A 19,932-nucleotide genomic window follows, 5' to 3' on the forward strand; every position below is an offset into this window, starting at 1 on the left:
CTTATGGCAGCCCTCGTAAAGAAAATAAAAAAGCTCGTAAAATCTTGTTTCTGTCTCATGTCAGTTTTGTTGTGAGTTGTTTGCTGACACCGTTCAACAAACGAAGTGCGGATGGACACGTATTGTTGTTGCAGTCACTATTGAAATAGAGTAAAATCAATGAACAAACAGCAAATTATTATTAATGAACGCATCTAACCATATATGATTACAGAAGAACTGAAAAAAAAAAATAGTTATATTATATAATGGTTTCAAATAAGGCATTTCTTAAGGCATTTTTGCTGTTGAAGGAAAAGCTGTTTCAGAAGAGATGATGGTCAAGTTAATTGTTGACAGGTTCAAGTCACCTGACGTAGAACATTATGGTAAAGGTATGACACTAATTAAAATTACATAACTGAATAAAATAAGTTAACCAAATAAACATGTAAACCATGTTTGTTTACAAACCCAAAAAAGTATCTCTGACTGACACAAAATTGTCTAACTCTGTGGAGTTCACTGGAATTGTTATTATATATGAATCATATATACTGTACTTTCTAAAAAAAATAAAATAATAATAATTTCTTTGCATGCACGTGAGCATGACTAGATCCATGCAACTTTTAATTAAAATATCATATTAACTTCATCCTCCAATGGAATGACAGATTTCTCTCTGGTGACCAAATTTAGTCAGTTTAAAATGTATTGTATTATTATTATTATTATTTACAATGGTCTGTATACAGATATCCATCCCACATAATCAACAACCAATACATTGAACAGTTTTTGTTTTAACAGTCTGTTTCATTACATTGCTCTAGGTGCTCACACCACCATGAACAGCACAAGCTTTGATAAAAAAAAAAAGAAAAAAGATTTGACATGGCTCTTGAAGTCACAATGGAGAGGAAGTAGAAACAGGAATATTCTTCCTAATTGTAAACTACTGTAAAATGAAAGAATGTAGGGTGGGAACTTGGTTCTGTCCATGGGTTGTTGAAAGGTTGAGCTCAAAATGCATAACAAGCACGGATGAATTGTTGGCAATAACTTAACATTTCAAAAATATGGTGAACTTTTCTTTTAATGCTGACTTCACAGATAAGCATTTTTTTTTTTGTCTAAAACTGCTGATATTTGCAGTCACACCTTATCTTTCTTTGCTGTTCCTTGTTTTGTTGCAAGGTGGTGTATCCAAGCCTGTGTGATAACAACATACCAGAAGACTTTAGTTAATGAGGTCCTGTATGAGGCACAACACCTCAGAGTCAGAGCGATGTGTGGGAAACATGCAGCGTCTCAGGGAGAAACTGCAGGAGGATTCACGGGTGAGGATGAGTGCTGATGAAACGGTGTTAAACCTGCCTACTGATGAGGAGGTGGAAGAAAAAGATCATGTGAAAACCATATCAGGTGTAGCAAACAACATGGAGGAGGACTGGGAGTTAAGGAAATGTATAACAGATCCAGAAAGCTCTGAAACCAGAATAAAAGAAAACAAGCTGCACTTAAGATGATTGTTAGTGTAGTTTTTGACTATGTGTAGGATCATCAGAAAGACATATTTCAATTATATGGCCAAACCTGTGTGATCGATGGAGAAGACAACCATTAAACATGTCATTAATAATGCAAATATGTGACACCACCTTTTGAAATGTGGTTTTATTTAACAGTGCATGGTACATAGCTTACCAGCATCATAACAGAACACATGGCATGGAAGCCAAAAGTTAGAACACAACATTGCGATGTCACCTTTAAACATCAGACACAGTACAATTACTAGGACCAAAAACTTCACAGAAGAGATAAAGCCACCATGTTTTTACAACATGTATAGTACCAGGACCAGGGGAGAATAAGTGAATCTCGACAATTTCAGTAACACTAAAGCTCAAATACATAAAAATAGACTTTCATTTTGGCAGTAGATCAATTAAAAAACTAAAAATCAAGTTTAAACTCACTCATATTTTTGAGTGTCTGATGAAAAGTAATGAAGCTGAAATATTGCAGATAATATTATAATATAATAAATATACTGGTATTTGCAAACATTTGCAACGGAGCACTTAAAGGGACATAAGTGATGTAGAACAATATGAGATGGGAGAATAAAGTATATATAAATTATGCATTTTTTTTTTTTACAAAGGTTTCCTATGAGAAACAGTGCAATTGCTCACATAATGCTTGCATTCCCACAATACATATAATGCTTGCATTCTCACAAGAAAAGGTTGCATTTTCTTGCAAAAATTGTTCCTTCCCGCAAGAAACTTGTTTGCATGCAAAATCTTTTCATTCCCATGACAAGCTTTCCACTCACTCTTTTCAAGTGAACATAACATTTCTCTAAGCAATCCAAAACATTTTTGAGAGAACGCAAAAGCACTTATATTTAACTTTTCCTCCCATCTCTTATTTAGACATATCACCATGTCTCTGTAGGGGCTCTACATTCGCAGTGTGGTGCTTTGATATTTCAAAAGATAAAATAAACCTGAGCTGTATGGACTAGTTTTTTTTTTTCGTGTGTGTGTGTTTTTTAGTGTTTGGATTTCAACAGATCTGGATAAATCTGATGGAGATATTAAAGACTACACAAAAAGCTTTGGACACATCGAGTAGGTGTGACACCCATGCATTTCTACACTATAACTCTAGACAGTTATAATATAATCAAGTGGTTATATTATAACCTCGAATCCTCACGCATTCCAAATGAAGAAACAAGTGAGTTTATATTAATAAAACAGCGAATGGATTCTGAGAAGATATGGGCATACGGTCACATAAAACTAGAGAAGCACTAATGTATGATTCTGATATGCCCTATAGCTGATCTTACAGACAGAGATACTATGAAAATAGGCAATACTTTCATTTAAGTGATACATCAAGTAACTACAAAAAAAAAGTTTTTGTAGTGTTATAGAGAGGATAAAAAGAGCTACGCATCTCTCAAGAGCCTTGTGCTAAATGTTTCAAGCGTTGCTGAAATAGTTAAATGCTTTGTTCTGTGCTGCAATTTTACTAATTGTAGCTTGAGAACAGCTTGGCTCATATCATATCATGTCCTTGCATGAAAGCCAATTAATTTACGAGATATCATTAATGATGCCAGAGACTTAATTATTAGATATTCACCTGCTTGGAAATTGGTAGCTAAAATGTGAATATACTGAACTGCAAAATTTAATAAGTAGTCCCATTCAACATATAATGCAGCTGTAGGAGTTTCATCTATCTTTAAGTTCTCAAGCTGAAAGTCATTTAGGACAATGAAAAAAGAAGATATACACATTTTCCGTGTATGGGTAAACTTGATCAGCAGCTCAGCCTCAAAACTCCCTACAGTGTTGGAGATACACAGAAAGTCCTTCAATTCAAAGTGCTATTCAAATGGACAAGTCTGAAAACGCCTCCATCTGTCCAATGCATCATGACTTCTCACAAGCACAAAGTGAGAGTGAGGACGGTTTGATTTCCATACTGACAGTAATGAGATGACAAAAAAAAATTAGCAAAGGGGTCATCTGCAGAGAGAGTATTCACCTCATATGTACTGTAAAAGATGTATACAATCCATCAAATGTTACTGACATGGCTCACAAACATGTTAACATGGGTTAAAACAAACTAAAACACTAATATGAAATATATATATTTTTTAAATCTGCAAGGAAAATAGAGAAAAACTTTGATTTTCAAAGCGGAAGTATTAGGAGACAAACTTGAGCTCACAGTGAAACACAGACACCTATAATAGCAGCCTCTTACAGAGGAGCTGTCAGTTTTTCATGTAGCCAGCAGAGGACACCATTCCATCAAAAGGATGAAACAGGTTCATGACGAACACTCCTAATGTGAGAGGAGACCAACATGTCTGAATCTCTTCGTCCCTTTCTCCTCCCACGAAACAGACTTTGGTTTTTGACACTTCTCCTTCTGTCATCTCTCAACTCTAACGTTTGATCACCACCTGTTCGTAGGCACCAGCTCCAACCCTGAAAAGAGAAGCAATCAGCATTTACATAGAACCTGGTAAATGAGATGATTTACATTTTGTTTAGAGCATAGAGGAATACCACTGCTGATTGATTACTCTGTTATTTAAAGAGACCGTAACCGAGCGTTAAAATAGTTATTTACTCACCCTCGTGTCATTCCAAAACTGTTTGTCTTTCTTACTTCTAAGAGATGCTCTATATTTTCTCTGAAACACTTTCAATATAGAATAATACCATACATTTATGGTCCCTTCTGATAATGTTTTAAAGCTTAACAGACTCAATCCCCGATTTAAAGAGCAACTTGGGTGTTCTACTAATTATCTCATTTTGTGTTACAAGGAAGAAAGACATATAGCTTTGGAATGACATTTAAGTGAGTAAATGATGACAGCATTTTCCTTTTTGGCTGAAATATTCCTTCAAACTCACCTGGCAGGAAGGTGATGGCTACCAAGTGCTGTGCTCCCACCAGGGCCCACAAACAAGCGCAGACCTTCCTCTGAAACACACACAAACACACACTTGAAATAGATATCGCCTCCATTCTGCACACATACACACGTCACGACTCTTCTCTGGGGATACAAAAACCAAACCGGTCCATTTCTAATGAGAACCTGTCTCTAGGTCATCTAAAAATAATACAAAAACTAATAGGACACACACATCGAGACATGCTTGATGTGAAAGAGACACATAACAGTAAATTAAGATGTTTGAGATTGTAAAAAGACTAATTAGATTACAAGATTTGCAGTTCTCCCTGCTCTTTTGGTGAGGCTCTCATTTCTATAGTAGCAGCGACTTCTCTGATTGGTGGTTTCAAAGTGTTGCCTGCTTCATTAATTGTTCTTTACTGGGAATTTGGCCATTATACACGATTTATAAAAAATCTATTTAAAATTAGTGTATATAAAAAGTCTATAAAAGTCTATAAAAGCCTACATCAACACTTCATCAGAAGTGAAACTAAATATAATATGACCCGTTTTATTTATTTTTGTATATTTTATATAGGTATTTTGCATCACTTACACTACATTTTAAAAGTTTGTGGTCATTAAGATTTTATTGTTTGTTTTTGAAATAAGTGTGTGAGTGTGTGTGTGTGTTACATGTAACAAGGTTATATTTAGAAACCAATTAAACCAAATTTAAATAGAGCGCTGAAACAGGAAGTAAGAAAACAGAGAATGTCAAAATAAGGGCCCACGTTATCGAATATAAACCAAATATTAATTGTTAGCCTATATGTTTAACAGTTTGATCCTCGAATCTAACTGGACAAGAGACTTTTTCTGCTGATATTTCACTTGTGCATTCTAGACGGGCTGTCAGTCAGTGCAGTTAACATTGTTACAGGGGACTGTCTTTGAGCGAGTCTTTAAACCATTCATTCATCTACATGTTCAAAAAAAAGCTGGTTCATTCAAAGAGAGATGTAATGAAACACACTGTTGAAATCATTTACACCTTGTTTAGGCTTGTTAAGTGAAAATCGCAAATGTTGGGGCTGCTGCAGTTTTTGCGTTCCTCTGTGGTTGGCTCACTAATAGTGCAGTGTTGCGATATTCCTGTTATAGCACCAGCCTTAACTTCAAGCTATGTCTGTTAATAAACATACAGAAGCCATTGTTACCTTCAGTGCTGGAGTCCAGCAGACTGTGGGTGAAATCCTGGCTTTGCAGAATCTTCTCAACTACGTCATCGGCATCCACCCGTGTGGCATCCACCCTTTTCAGCTGAGACTCCATTGAATCCTGTTTCACTGGGTACCTTGTATATATGAGAAAATAAACCTGATAAATCTACATTTATTTCATTTCCTGGATCTAAAGCTTGGTGAATATAGAGCAGGCAGCAGTAGCAGTGTCTGTCTGACCTGCTGGCAGCTCTGTCAGGGGTCGATGGGTGTTCAGGCACAGCAGCGCGGACCCCCGGGGCTGTAGGGGGCACTGTAGTTTGTAGTTCACACTCCTCACTGGGCTCAGGGATGCTGGCAATGCCGGTGGAAGCGCTGCCGATTGAAGTGTTCCTCCTGTGGGAGAACTCCGACAGACTGGAGGAACGTGAGTGACTTGTACTATAGCCTGAAAAACAACAGATTTAAATTTTAATTTTAATTTTTTTAATTAAAGAAAAAAAAAAAAGTGATAAATGATGCTAGTATGGGCAGCTGCTGGAGGGAATATCCTCCTACACATGTATACACACACAGCAACTCCAGTTTCCAGTCGGAGCCAGATATGTGATGAACACTTCTGTTTGCATTGTGGGACTTTAAAACTAACTTTACACTTCGAGATAATCTAATGGAAAAGGTCAAAGTGAGCAATGAGTAAACCAATCTTAATGAAATAAGGACTGAGTGCTGTCTCCTCTCTGAAGTACTAGAGGAAGTAGTGTTATAAAATTAGATCTGGGACATTTAATCCAGCTACTGTGTGATGGCACTGAATCCTTCTAAAAGCCTCATTTCTAATTATTTTATAAAGCAAGCATCACTTTCCATAAAAGGGAAACAGAATAGGGTCTGAAGATCTTAAAAATATAATATTTTAAAATGTTCATAAAAATGGTCAATTTAAATATATTATATAAACTGTTTTGTATTATTTTATATGAGGTATTTTACATCCTTACCATTCAAAAATTTGAGGTCAGTAAGATTTTTGTTTCATTGCCTAATGCCTTTATTCAACAAAGAAACATTACATTTATCAGAAGTAAAGACATTTGTTACAAAAGATTTCTATTCAAATAAATATTGCTGTTTTGAACTTCTTATTCATCAGATTACCCGGATGTATGTATTACAGTTTCCACAAAAATATTAAGCAGAACTGTTTTCTACATTGATAATAAATGAGAAATGTTTCTTGAGCAGAGCACCAAATCAGCATATTAGAATAAATAAATACTAAAGAAATGGTTAATTAAAATGCAGCTTTGTCATCACACAAATAAATTACATTTTCAAATGTACCGAAATAGAAAACATTTAATTCAAACTGTAATAATATTATTTCACAATATTACTGTTTTACTGTATTTTTGATCAATCAAATGCAGCCTTGGTGAGCTTAAGAAACGTCTTTCAAACACATAAAAAAGCTTACTGACCCCAAACCTTTGAATGATAGAGTACATCAAAATTTAAATCGATAAAAATGATAATCAAAATAAATATAAACAAAATTTAATGTGAGCTAATGGATTTGCACACACATTTTCTCTCTCTCTCTCTCTCTCTCTCTCTCTCATATGTGCACACTCATCTTCACTCCATGGCACAAAACAGAGACACATGACATGCAGCCTACTTTATTCATCATGCAATACCACTGCATCATATTGACTGACAATGTTACAGAAAATACTAATCAGGCATGCATTCAAATCCAGCAAGACAACAGAATCACACAGAGTTATGATTGAGCGATCAGTGAGAAAATAGTGGAAAGGGAAAGCCTACCTGATACTTTGGACTGCTGACTAGCGTAACTGGACGTTCGAGAGTGTCCGAACAGCCCGAGCTCATCAGGCAAAGAGCCACACTTCCCTGATGTCTCTGTGGACATAAGGGATGCAGGTCAGTCTTAATTAAGCCTGCTCAATCACTTAAGGGATTCAATGCCAATCAAACCTGTTCTTCTCCTGATTCAAACCATAAAATACATTATACTGTGCATCTAATGTATTCATGTAGTATACAGGCATTTAATGATTTAACTATTTAAATTAGGACTGTCGAATTGTTTATGCATTTGTAAAAGTGTTCAATATTGACTAGCTGGCAGAAGTCCAGTATAGTTAGAGTGCATTAGGGTCATGTCCATTGTCCACTGGAAGCTGATCAGACATATAAGGGACATATAATTGTCAAGTGTAGTTCAGTAGCTCATTTTAATATATTTTTATTAAATAATTTTATTTATGAAATATTAACCATTGTTGTAACTTGAACCTTTAGTCCTTTAAAAAATAAAATAAAAAACATTTTATGGATATTAATAGGATTTTTAAATTAGCCTTCACTTTACAACACATCATGATTTTGAATCATGATTTGCTACTTGCTAATTCTAGTTGACAGCAGGTGGTGCATTAGAAAGAGGGACTTTCTCATTCTAATTAGCATTTTTTTGGCTAGAAATTTGCACATACCATGATTAAAGGGGTCATATGATGCAAATTCAAGTTTCCCTTTCTCTTTGGAGTGTTACAAGCTGATTGTGCATAGATAAGATCCCTGAAGTTGCAAAGACTAAAGTCTCAAATCCAAAGAGATATTCTTCTTCAAAGTTAAGATTCTGCCACGCCCCTCTAAAACAGCTCATTAAAACACGCCCCCCACATGTCTACGTCACTGTGGGAATATTTGCGTAATGCCCCCCAAATGTTTACACAAAGAAAGAAAGCGTGGTTTCAGTAACCGCAGTTAGTGTTGAAGCAGCCATGTCAGGGAGATGCTGTGTGTATCTAGGAGAAAGCAAAAGCACTTTATTTGGCCTTCAGAAAGTAGATGCATTTAGGAATCGTTACGATTACTTACAACAGAACAGCAACGTACTTTATGGACAACCGTTCCGTAGTCTTAGGAGAGGTCAATCTGACTGCTATGACAATCTGGCGCTTCTGAACCAGCTACTGGAAGTATGTTTTGTTATTAGTTTAATAATTTCCTATCGACTGTTCAAATGCAGAGTTTTGTGCATTGTGTGTGTGTGTGTCTGCATTGTGTGTCTGTGTGTGTGAGAAAGAGACAGGGTCACACAGTGGAGTCAGCTATCTTAACTGTCAGTGGCTTGTGTTCTGCAAACACATAGGAGCTTCATCAGTGTGTCTGTCACACTACTCTGTTCCTCTTTCTGGCTTGAACTCATGGTAAAACTAAGGACATTATTAACTGACTTTATATTTATTTTAAAAGATGAAGATCGTGATTATGGAAAGGGGCATTAAAAGCATAATATGACCCCTTTAATAATTTTGTCATTCTTTTTTTTTTTCATTATTAATTTTGAAATACTAGAATTTCAACTAGTACTAGAATACTAGATATAGCACATGCATTGCCTTAAAACAAACAAATGAAAACCCTCAATACTCTAATATTAAAGCTGAAAAACAAATGAAAATATCTACATTAAATCACTCTCACTAACAGACTTGCCAGATGCTGAAAGAGTAGCTGATCATTCCTGATCTGAATTAATCTGCTTCATCAAAAGAGTAGCATTTCTCTGCCAAAATCTCATGCTAACTCATATTTAACTCATATAATTAGTTTTAATTAATTAATATTTCAGATTAAATGGCCTAATGTGAATATTAAGATGGCTTTATTATTGTTAAATTATTGAAAATAAAAATCACAGTGGAAGCGGCACTGGGACTTAATCATATTTTATGAATTGTATGCCTGCCTTCAACATAAGCAGTCAGTCATACTGAATCACTCTGAAAACAGAGTCAAGAGCTGCACACGGCTAAATTATACATTAAAGACTGATGCTTTCGCCAGCCTCTGGACAGAAAAGGCACACAGCATGTATGAGTGCAACGAAACGATAAAAGAGAGAGCGGAAGAGAGAATGCTCTTTCAAGCTCCCGTTAGTTCAGCTGAATCAAATCAAACACAGAGTCCTGTTCTTTCCAACAAGACTGGAAGCAGAATTAATAAGGAGCTTCTCAAAGGGTGTTTGATTTGGACAGTTAATTAGAGCACCCAACATAAAAATACAAGAAATGCAACCACTTTTAAGCACACATAAAAGACAAATGTTTAAACTCAGCCTGGCTTGAGTGTGTGAGGTTTACCTGAGAGACTAAGAAAAGGTTTCTGTGTGTCTCCTCCTTTCCTGTCTTCCAGCAGGCTCTCCACATCACCCTGAATGCCTATTACCGTTGCGGTGGATGGAGGCCTAATACATGGAGAACGGGCAATCAAGAATATGGTTTACTGTAAATGGATTTGAATGAACAGACTGAAAAAAGAAAAACTGAATCAAAGAACTAAAACATCTGAATCCACCCACTGACGGTGGTCCAAAAACAGCCCCCAGAATCCCAACCCACACACATTTTTTTAAGCAGGATTTTGCCTTCACGAGTGTGTGTGTACATGTGTGGGTGGACAGTGCTGGTTCCCAGTATGCAAATCGGTGTTCAAAGCTCTGATTTCCCCAGGACGCTCATTCACACTCCTTCCCAACATACACAAGCCGTTTCAGAGGAAATACTAGAATAGCAACTTCAAATGTTTAACAGGAAAAGGTCTCTGTGGTTCTTCAGCTAAACTAAATTTAAAAATGCATTGTGTAGAGATAAAAATAGGGCCTTCTAACAACCAAACTTCAATTGTTTCTCACGTCAGTAGCATCTCCTACCAAACTCTAACACATTCAGAAGCATTTAAAGAGCCACACAGATGGGAAATCAAAAATGACCTGTATTACAGTGTATGATGTAGCTGTCCATCAGTGTAAACAATGTGCAAAGTAATTAAACCAAAAAGTACACGATTTATAAAGTTATTGGCTTCTAAAGTAAGGAGTCGACTCTGAATCGCTGAAACCAGTCGTTATAGATTTTAAATCTTTTGCCCATCTCTATGTACGTCACTAGGAGCACTTTGCATAATAATCTCCGCCTACCGTCTTGGGAGAAACGAAACCCTGACCTGCCCCACCCCCCACACAAACGCTCTGCTTAGCAGTTGGTGTGATAGCATCATGTCGAGGAGACAGTGTGTTATGAGTCATTTTCCACTGATAACCCCGAAAAGAACTTAAATTACACTTTCAGTTTTAATCGTACAGGTAAGAGCAATACATCAATCGAATCTGTAAAAGTTTTATTTTTTTTGGATACAGACATAACTTTGTGCACTTATAAAATAAAGATAACAAACAAGATGTGCTGTCTGCAGCCTTCATCTGCGCTGATCTTCATTTACAAACACGTCATTAAAATGAAGTATAACTCCGTGAATACTCAACGAAGAGACATGAGAGAGATATCTATAGAAAGCTTGACATGTGTACTTTAAAACTAAACAAGTGCTGCCGAAAACAGATATTCTGTGATAAAGTAAACCATATGAAAACAACACGATATCTGTTTTTCATGTCTCCCATCGTGACCACGCCCCCGCGCTGAACGCGCTATTCAGATTCAAACTGAAGCGCGGCTTGAATACACACACACAGAAGAAAAAGAAGCGAGACTGTTCTTCAAGTTTTTTATTTTACTGTTTGCTTCGCGATGAGAGGAACAAGACATAATTCACCCCAAAAAGATGCTAACGCATTTTTTACCGTAAAGTTGTGTGCAGAACATCCAATCAAAACTGACTATGTCAGTTGACCAATCAGAACACAGTATGCTACCGAAAGGTGGGGTTTAAGGAAACTGAATCTTTTGAACAGCTTTGCGCGAACCGTTTGGGGATCTCTGAGAATTGAGGTAATTTTAAAATGATATTTTGACAAAATGACAATGTTTCTTAACCTTGGATGGATTTAAACCTGTTGAGCATAACTTATAAACAGTGATAGGAAGCTTAGAATTTTCATCTTAATGGCTCTTTAAAAGTAACACTCACGTTTTGAAACAGGGGTCCCCAGACATCAGCTGTGTGCTGATAATAACCTGCAGGCAAAGACAAATAAAAAAAGTAAGAAACTGGATGTGTATGACATTTTATTTTAAGATTTAAAATTGTTCCTTTTCTTCTGAGAATGTGTGTGGCTCTTGATGATGCAAATTCACATGCATTTTTTGGATGGTTTCCAGGGTTTTTTGGATGGTTGTTTAGTGAACAGATGGATTTTTTTTTTCACTTTTTTGTTATCTGCCAGGTAAAAAGGCTCATGTTTTCAAATGACTTTATTCCCCTTTAAAATTGCATGATTTCAGATACACCCATCTGGGGTTAGTGTTTTTCTGGAATTAAAGAAGCTGTCCTAGTCTTTTCTTCCCTATTGTGACATGTATCCAAATGAAAAGGCTTCTTGATTTTGTCCATTGGGAACTGACTGACTGAACCTAACTGAATATTACTGCTGCCATCTCATATAAGTGACCCTTGCACCTATAAACACGTCATCAGAGAAGAAAAGAGACGTTGCAAGATGGAGGGAATGTTATTTTGAGGAAGTTAGTATTATGAGGGCACATGAAAAAAAAATGATGATGTGCATGTGGAAAAAAAAACATTTATAATAAATAATGCAATATAACATTAAAAATTAAGATTTGTCCACTTTGATTTCATGGGGATTTTATCCAGGATTATGATTTATAGTGACCAAAAGGACCACTAATAATAACTAAAATAACACAAAATTACATGAATCAAAGAATGCAATAAAATAGCTGAGAAGACCCTGAAAGGAAGTCTGAGTTATTCTGTACCTTAAGGATGGAGTTGTCCTGTCTAGTGTTTTTGGTGTCATAACCCTCCAGTAGACACCTGCGTGTGGTGCTACCCGATCCAGCAAACTCCGCCAGGTTAAGATCAGCAAAACCCAGCTGTACAGAGAGCCAAAGCAGTACAAATTCAGGAAAGAAATGTATTTTTGCCAGAAAAAACTAAATAATAAGGTTAATTCTTTTATGAACGGAAGTGCACTAGTATTCACACAAACACAGTGTTCCAGATTGATCTATTTTCAGCTGTTCCTTTGCTATCAATATTTTATAATCCTCTACAGAACTGTCCACTTGATGAATTACCAATGCACTGTTTTAGCCTCATAAAGATTTTAGCCTGAAACACACATGGATGGGAGTTAGTTTTGGGAGTTCGTTTTTTTTACCCACCCTTTCACCTTTTTTATATAGTTCATTTAAATAGTCCTGCAGAGTGACTAGTATTAAAATATTTATAATTATTCCACAGTCTCTCAGTTAACATCAGGTTGTATAAAAATAAAACACGTGCAAAATAACTGCTAAAGAATTAGTAAATGCTTTTTAAAATAGTATTAGATGAGAATGTCACACATTGCTTTTTGTCAACTGCACAAAAGCAAATTGAAATGTGTTGGTATGTTAAATTAAAAAAAGAAGTAGAAATTACCTTTGCATAAGTCTTTCCACCTTTCAGTTCCTGTTACATAAAAAAACAATCAAAAAAACAAATCAAATCATTCTCAGTATTTAAACTCCAAACGGTTTATTGTAAACCAAAAAAGGGTGCATGAGTGTGTTTCTACCTTTCTGACTGAAACTCGACACACACAGGGGTCAAGGACTCCGGTTCCAGCATTAGCGCTCATTTTACAGGGGAAGGAGAATCTCTTTTTCCAGTGTACACAGTTTGCCTGGACCGTCTCGCTGTGAAATGCAAACACACACCAGGTTGTTATAACAAGGTCACTGTAAAAGAAGAGACTTGGCTCAAGAGTTTACCACTCATCCACATCTGCATTTGCTAAATCCAACAGGGGTGGACAGTTCCTGCAGCATTGCTCCTCAGGGAGATTTTGAACCGATTGCACAACAGCATGAGTCACTCACAATCCAGCCTCATAGAGAGTTTTAATATTCACTTCAAGTGGATTGCATTAAAAGAGTCTGACTCACATTCTGTGATTAATTAAAGCCTGGAGTCAGAAGGCCATACTGACAAAAAGAGGTTTCATTAATTTCCCATTTGAAAATGGACCTCCCTGTACAGGTGCTCTACTTCTCAATTAGACAGATGTTTGCAGACAGGGCAAACGACAAGCGATGCCCAGAGGGCTATAAAATGAGCTTCAGGGAAATCGTGATGCTATGATACACATCTTAGAGAGTGAACACAACACTGCAAGCATAAACATATCAGGATGAAGTGTTTTGTCTCTGTTGGAAGTCAAAGGACAGTGCTAACACAAAGATGCATGTTGGAAATGCAAGGTAATGTCCTTAATTGTATGCTGCTTTGACCAAGCAACACTGTGGTATGGAGGAGAGGGTGTATCATATTAATAAATACATCTTTCATTAAAAGCATAAGTTTACTCATTTTCAAAGGTTTGGGATTTTGTAATGTTTTTAAAAACATAAGTTTCTTATCCTCATCAAAAATAACAGTAAAACAAATAATGTAAAAAAAATGTAACCATATTTTTAAATGTAACTAATTGCGGTGACGACAGAACTGAATGTTAAGCAGGTATTACTCCAGCCTCTTCAGAAAGCATTTTAATACACTGATTAGGTCAATAAACATTTCTTATTATTAAAAATGTTGAAAATAGTTATGATGCTTAATATATGTATTTATTTCAGTATTCTTTGCTACGGAGCCCCGCACATGACAAGCAGGAAAAAAATTGTAGGTTAAATCGTGTGCACGATTTACTAATTCGTTCCCTCACTGTACTAAAACGTGCACACGATTACTGTTTCGTTCCCTCGATTTACTACTGCGTTCACTTGACTTGCTAATTCGTTCCCTCGATTTGCTAAATGTGTGCAGGTTTTAGTACAGTGAGGGAACGAATTAGTAAATCGTGCGCACAATTTATTTATTTTTTCTTGCATGTCATGTGCGGGGCTCCGTACTTTACTGAATTCCTAAATAAGAGTAATTTCTTTAAAAAGTAAAGAAAAAATGAATTTGCATTTGATGTATCATTAATATAATATTAGGGAACAAACATCCAGAGCTCGTACACCTGCCCTTACATAAACAGAGTCCCTCCACTTTTTCTGTTACCTCCTAATGTTCCACAATGACATCTTTGGGAAACACAGCCAAAATAACACATAATTGGGCACCTCCCATCCAGCTGGGGAGATTCTCTACAATAAGGCTCGTGCTTCGTGCTGAGGGAGCCACTGGGTGAAAAAAAAACAGCCTCTAAAGCATGAACCAGAATGAACAACAGCTGGATGAAACCCTCACCTCGGATTCTGTCACCATAGCAGCAGAGGCCAATGACTTCACTAAACAAAGCAAGCATATCTCTCCTACCAACGAAAAACTGTTTTCCTAACACTGAACGTGGGTGGTTTCTGAGGAAATAAACAGTTTGATAGAGTTTCTTTCAAGCTATAACAACACAATGACACATGCAAAAGCTTGTTCAGCTGGATCTACTCTACAGTTGTTGTAACGCTCAAAATACTGTATCACACTTTTTTTTACCTACAAAAGCTGGGCAGAGGTTATAGAGACTTGCTGTGTTGACAGAGATCTTAGAGGACTTGAAGTGTTTTAGACCGAAAACCCTCGACTTTGCTCACTCACTGTAAACAACCGGTCTTTCACTTAAATTAAGCTCTAGACATGCATATAATAATAATAAAAACACTGACGAGATTAAGAGATTAAAATCAATGTGAAACGCATTTCGAAATCCATTTTACTTCCGTAATGAGACATGTTTCAGAGTAAACAGGATAACACAAACTGTAGGCCGGAACTTGATATTAATATCTTGAATCGCCGTGATATCTTAATCACATGTAAATTAAATTACATTTTAACTAATGATAATTACACATTTTAACATTTTAACTTTAGAACTTGCATCAGTAGCCTATAAATAATGTCTAAACTGCTATTCGGTGGCTTGTTAACACTATAACCAATGGCTCGCACGGTGATGTCTGCCAAAAAGGAAAGTCTTTTAAGGCTAACCAAGACCAAATCATATAACACTATGATTTCATGCTGATTTTAACTGTTATTTCTCTTTAGTGCTCCTGTATCAGTCCAAAGTCCCGCGTTGCTGCCTCTTCTCTCACCAACACAAAGGTGGCACTGTAAATGATGATAAAAGGAGGACATGATAATGCCAGGTAATATGACTCCTTTCCTGACCGATATGATTATAGGCAAATTACTGGCAGTGAGACTATAAACGAAAAGCTGCAGACTCATAATTCAGACATACAACCCGAGCAAGGCCAGAGCTCCAATCGATAGAGGACGCCTCCATCTTCATAATAACTCCACCACCGCAGGTCAAATTCAGACTTTTGCTTTCTAGCTATCACATGATGTATAATGTTTAGCCTCTGACTCTCTGATCTAATAAACTTCATTGGATGTGCACAGAGCTTACTGTAACAATTTAGCATCACAATGACTCATTAATACCTTCCCTACAAACCACTAATGATGCCAAAACACAGAGGACATAATGAATTCAGTAGCATTAGGTACTAATGGCATGCATTACTACCACAAATGAAAACAATCTACCATATTTGCACTCATTTTCTTCCTGGAAAAATGGCACATTACTATTTGTTCATTGGTCCATCAGACACAATTAGTGCAGCATGCATGTGCTAGAGACATTAGCATCACTGCTCTCGCTGGAAAAACGAGCTGTTAAACCAATGCTTATGCCAAAATGTGCAACAGGTTTAATATTGTAATAAAGAACCATGACAAGCCACTGGTCTGATTTCTGTATTTGGAATATATGCCGTTGCTATGGCAAAGTCAGCTGAGCGAATGAGAGCAAGAGTGCTCAGGTTCAGTGTGCTCCGGTTCTCCCACAGGATGTCTGCAATGAAACAGGACTTCTTCAAAACGATCACCATAGGCGGATGAAGGCAAACTCAAGTCTGGAGGGAGAATAAACTCATGAACCTTAGATACTCCCTGCAAACTGCATAACTGAAAAGAGAAGCACTGATGTAGCCCAAGCTTGATCTTCTAAGCTGCTGTGGTTTTGGTCTACAGCTCTCTTTCTGTTTGGATGAATAAGCATTGTCGGGGAGTTGTTTGAAGGGAATTTGTCACGAAGTCTGACAGCCCACTTCCACTGCCTGACATATTAATATTTAACTGTGGGAAGCCTTTGTATTGCGGAGCTCCAAAAAAAAGAGTGAATGACAAACGTTACAGCAAGACACAGACAAAGGGTTTGTGATATCTCTACTGAGAGGGAAGAGTAGAGACATCCTTTTTGTTTGTTTTATAGGGCTTGGTTAATCTGTCAGTTATTTAAAACTGGATATTCAACATCTTGATCACTGCACATTAAGTCTATATAATATAAGCATTATATTGAAAGTGACGTAACATACAGCCAAGTATGGTGAACCATACTCAGAATTCATGCTATGCATTCAACCCAACCAAAGTGCACACACACACACACACACACACAACATGAACACACACCCGGAGCAGTGGGCAGCCATTTTTGCTGCGGCGCCTGTGGAGCAGTTAGGGGTTCTATGCCCTGCTCAAGGACACCTCAGTTGTGGTATTGCCAGCCCTAAGACTCAAACCCACAACCTTAGAGTTAGGAGTCAAACTCTCTAACCATTAGGCCACGACTTCCCCAAACGTGTGCAAAAATTACAATTACCAATTACCAACCCACAAACCTGACTTAACAACAATGCAATTAGCAGTCAGTACTTTTCATAATTGATTTTTATCATTAATTAGTAGTTCCAGTAATTTTTTCCTCTCTGCTGGGTAATGTTCACCCATTATGTTCAATAAAAAACACATGGCCTTTTAGGAATTCAGTCTGCTTTTAGACTGAGATGCTAAAATAGGGATAGAAACAGGAGTGAGATAATACTCTTGAAGCTCAAACAGCATGATGCAAGCAATGCCAAGATCAAGTGTTTGATTCTCAGGGAATGCATGAACTGATAAATTCCCTGAACATAACTTTGGATAAAAGCATCTGCCAAATGCATAAATAAATATAGAGTCATTTTGGAAGGTGCAGCAATTGACTGTCACGTTTGCACCTCTGATGGGGTCATACAACACATTCACCATGCAGTAATAATCTGTAACACTGCACAGTTCTCTTCACTGCTCTACATTTAAATCCGCCCCCTCAGACTTGATGCATCAACATCCTGCATGCAGGTCAACCCGTGTGCAGGTCTGAGAACAACGCAGCTCATTTACACATCAAACACACACCACATACAGTTATAGCGTGTGACTCAGCACAAGAACTGCTGTAAAATAAAGTCAAACAGCACACAGGATATGCTTAATATATTGCAATTATTAATAAAAGATAAAAACAGCAAGGAAACTTAGACCAAATGTTAGACCACTTCTGTTTATTCTGGCTAAAAATGTATCTTAATCTATAAGCTGTACACACTGACAAAATTAAAGACCAGTCCACTTACTTATGCTATGCATGCTACCTATGCTTGTTTTTAACCATGCCCTCTGACATATAATTAGTAACTAATCTTTTACACAAATGGCATGTTGATCTTCTAGAGCACCTAGCCATTTCCTAAAATGTAGTCATGTAAGGTTAGGTCATATATGGTAAACTACTCATATACTATGAAGTTCTAAACTGTCTTTATAAATGAAAATAATATACACGATGATATTCAAGTAGTTTGGGCAAAGTATTTGACCTCCGAAGTTCTGTTGAGGTTTTATTTAGCCTAGATCTTATATGACGTCACATAGTGTGAAAGGTCTCCATTGAATTTGATAAATACTACAAAAACACAAAAGTGCTGACTTCATCCTTGACTGAAATAATGTGCAATTTATACACCTTATTGGCCATAAAAGACTAACTTGATCATCTTTAAGAAACACCAAGACCAGTTCATCTCACAGCTCTGTATGCGCTCCACAGCATGTGTCGTTTTGGTTATGCTTTATTAAAAAGCAATAAAGAGTGAGCCCCCCAATATCACCCATAACCATAATAATAAAACATATCCATCCTTCCTTACCGCGATGATTCCTCCGAGAATCCGCCGTCAAGCAGGCGGACTTTACAGAACAGAACCCCGTTGACGAACGGAACCGACGACAGCTCGTCCAGCTCAAAATCAACTCTGAACTTAAACTTCTTTTTCTTCATCATCTTGACGTCGATTGCCACCGGTCCTGTTACCGCTCGATAAAGCTTTTGCTCATTCGTTGTGGAGGAGCATTACTTTTATTTGCTCATCTTTGGTGAACCTGTTGTTAGAGCTGATAGCCGTTAGCCAAGATTGGAATCCCATTTGCTTAAAATAGAAAGCTTAGCTAACAATGATAATACAGTCCTAACGAATTTTTATGTCATTAACTACATCGTCACAAACAAAAATGGTGCTGATAGTGGATGTGCTCGTCAGTGGATATGCAGTCAGTGGGTAACTGACTGTTCCGCTCCGCAGAGGGAGGCTTGTGTTATGTAGTGCTGCTGTTGCTGTAATGTGTTGTCATGTAGTAGTGGAAACAGACGACGCTTCTTAAAGGGCCAGTCAACTCATAAAGCTGAAGTGAATCGGGGGGCAAAGGACAGTTCATAGTACATAGCCTAATACATGTAACAGGGGTTGTATATATTCTTGGGTACCACTTTATTTGAAGGTGTCCTTGTTATACATGTTACTGTACATGTACTTACTATTATAATAAAAATTATGCATAATTAAATGGAAGTAACCCTAAGCCAAACCCTAACCTTATAAGTAGCTTAGATGTAGTTAATGAATATTACTCAATACTTAAATGCATAGTTACACTGTAACAAGGACACCTTAAAATAAAGTGTAACATAATATTGATGATAGTACACAAAAAGAGAAAACACATAATGCTCCCATTGAGAATCAGAGAAGCGTGAGAATCAGCTGGAGTAGGCTAATTTGATAAATTGTTTTAATACTTAAATATTTTTTTATAATTTCCTATTTATAGTTATCAAATTCATTATGTTGTATTATTCTGCTAAATATTATTGTTAATATGATTATAATATGCTATAGTATGTTTAGCTGTGCATTTATTGAATGAGCACTGTGCAATGTCCAAACTGATTGCAATATATTTTATGTATAATAAATTTTAAACCTTTTAAATAATTGTAAATCATTTTTTAATTCCTTGTTTTATTGTTGTGATTTTTTCTTCTTCTGTTTTATGTAAAGCACTTTGAATTCCCACTGTGTATGAAATGTG

General features: G+C 36.7%; 1 protein-coding gene across 2 annotated transcripts; it reads right to left on the minus strand.

Annotated features, from left to right (window-relative positions):
* Positions 1-1,644: 1,644 nt before the first annotated feature.
* LOC127938805 (protein FAM102B-like) lies at positions 1,645-19,178 on the minus strand. Of its 2 annotated transcripts, XM_052535676.1 has the most exons (11): positions 18,714-19,178; positions 13,238-13,358; positions 13,102-13,131; positions 12,435-12,551; positions 11,623-11,669; positions 9,837-9,940; positions 7,489-7,584; positions 5,896-6,103; positions 5,653-5,789; positions 4,443-4,512; positions 1,645-4,007 (listed from the first exon to the last, which is right to left on the minus strand). In XM_052535676.1, exons 1-11 carry the CDS (start codon positions 18,845-18,847, stop codon positions 3,965-3,967), a joined length of 1,107 nt encoding a protein of 368 aa, XP_052391636.1. In that variant the 5' UTR covers positions 18,848-19,178; the 3' UTR covers positions 1,645-3,964. The 2 variants fall into 2 exon arrangements, with proteins under 2 accessions (XP_052391636.1, XP_052391637.1); XM_052535677.1 differs by lacking the exon at positions 7,489-7,584.
* Between the last annotated feature and the right edge of the window lie 754 nt (positions 19,179-19,932).

The sequence above is a fragment of the Carassius gibelio genome, chromosome A20 (assembly GCF_023724105.1).
Source record: "Carassius gibelio isolate Cgi1373 ecotype wild population from Czech Republic chromosome A20, carGib1.2-hapl.c, whole genome shotgun sequence".
NCBI lineage: Eukaryota > Metazoa > Chordata > Actinopteri > Cypriniformes > Cyprinidae > Carassius > Carassius gibelio.

Excerpts from the sequence above, each read along its gene's own strand:
- LOC127938805 (XM_052535676.1), bottom strand. The coding sequence starts at position 18,847 with ATGATGAAGAAAAAGAAGTTTAAGTTCAGAGTTGATTTTGAGCTGGAC. Across the intron at positions 5,790-5,895 it reads CCTGACAGAGCTGCCAGCAG|GTACCCAGTGAAACAGGATT; the intron begins GTCAGACAGACA and ends CATATATACAAG. Across the intron at positions 4,008-4,442 it reads AGCCATCACCTTCCTGCCAG|GGTTGGAGCTGGTGCCTACG; the intron begins GTGAGTTTGAAG and ends TTCTCTTTTCAG.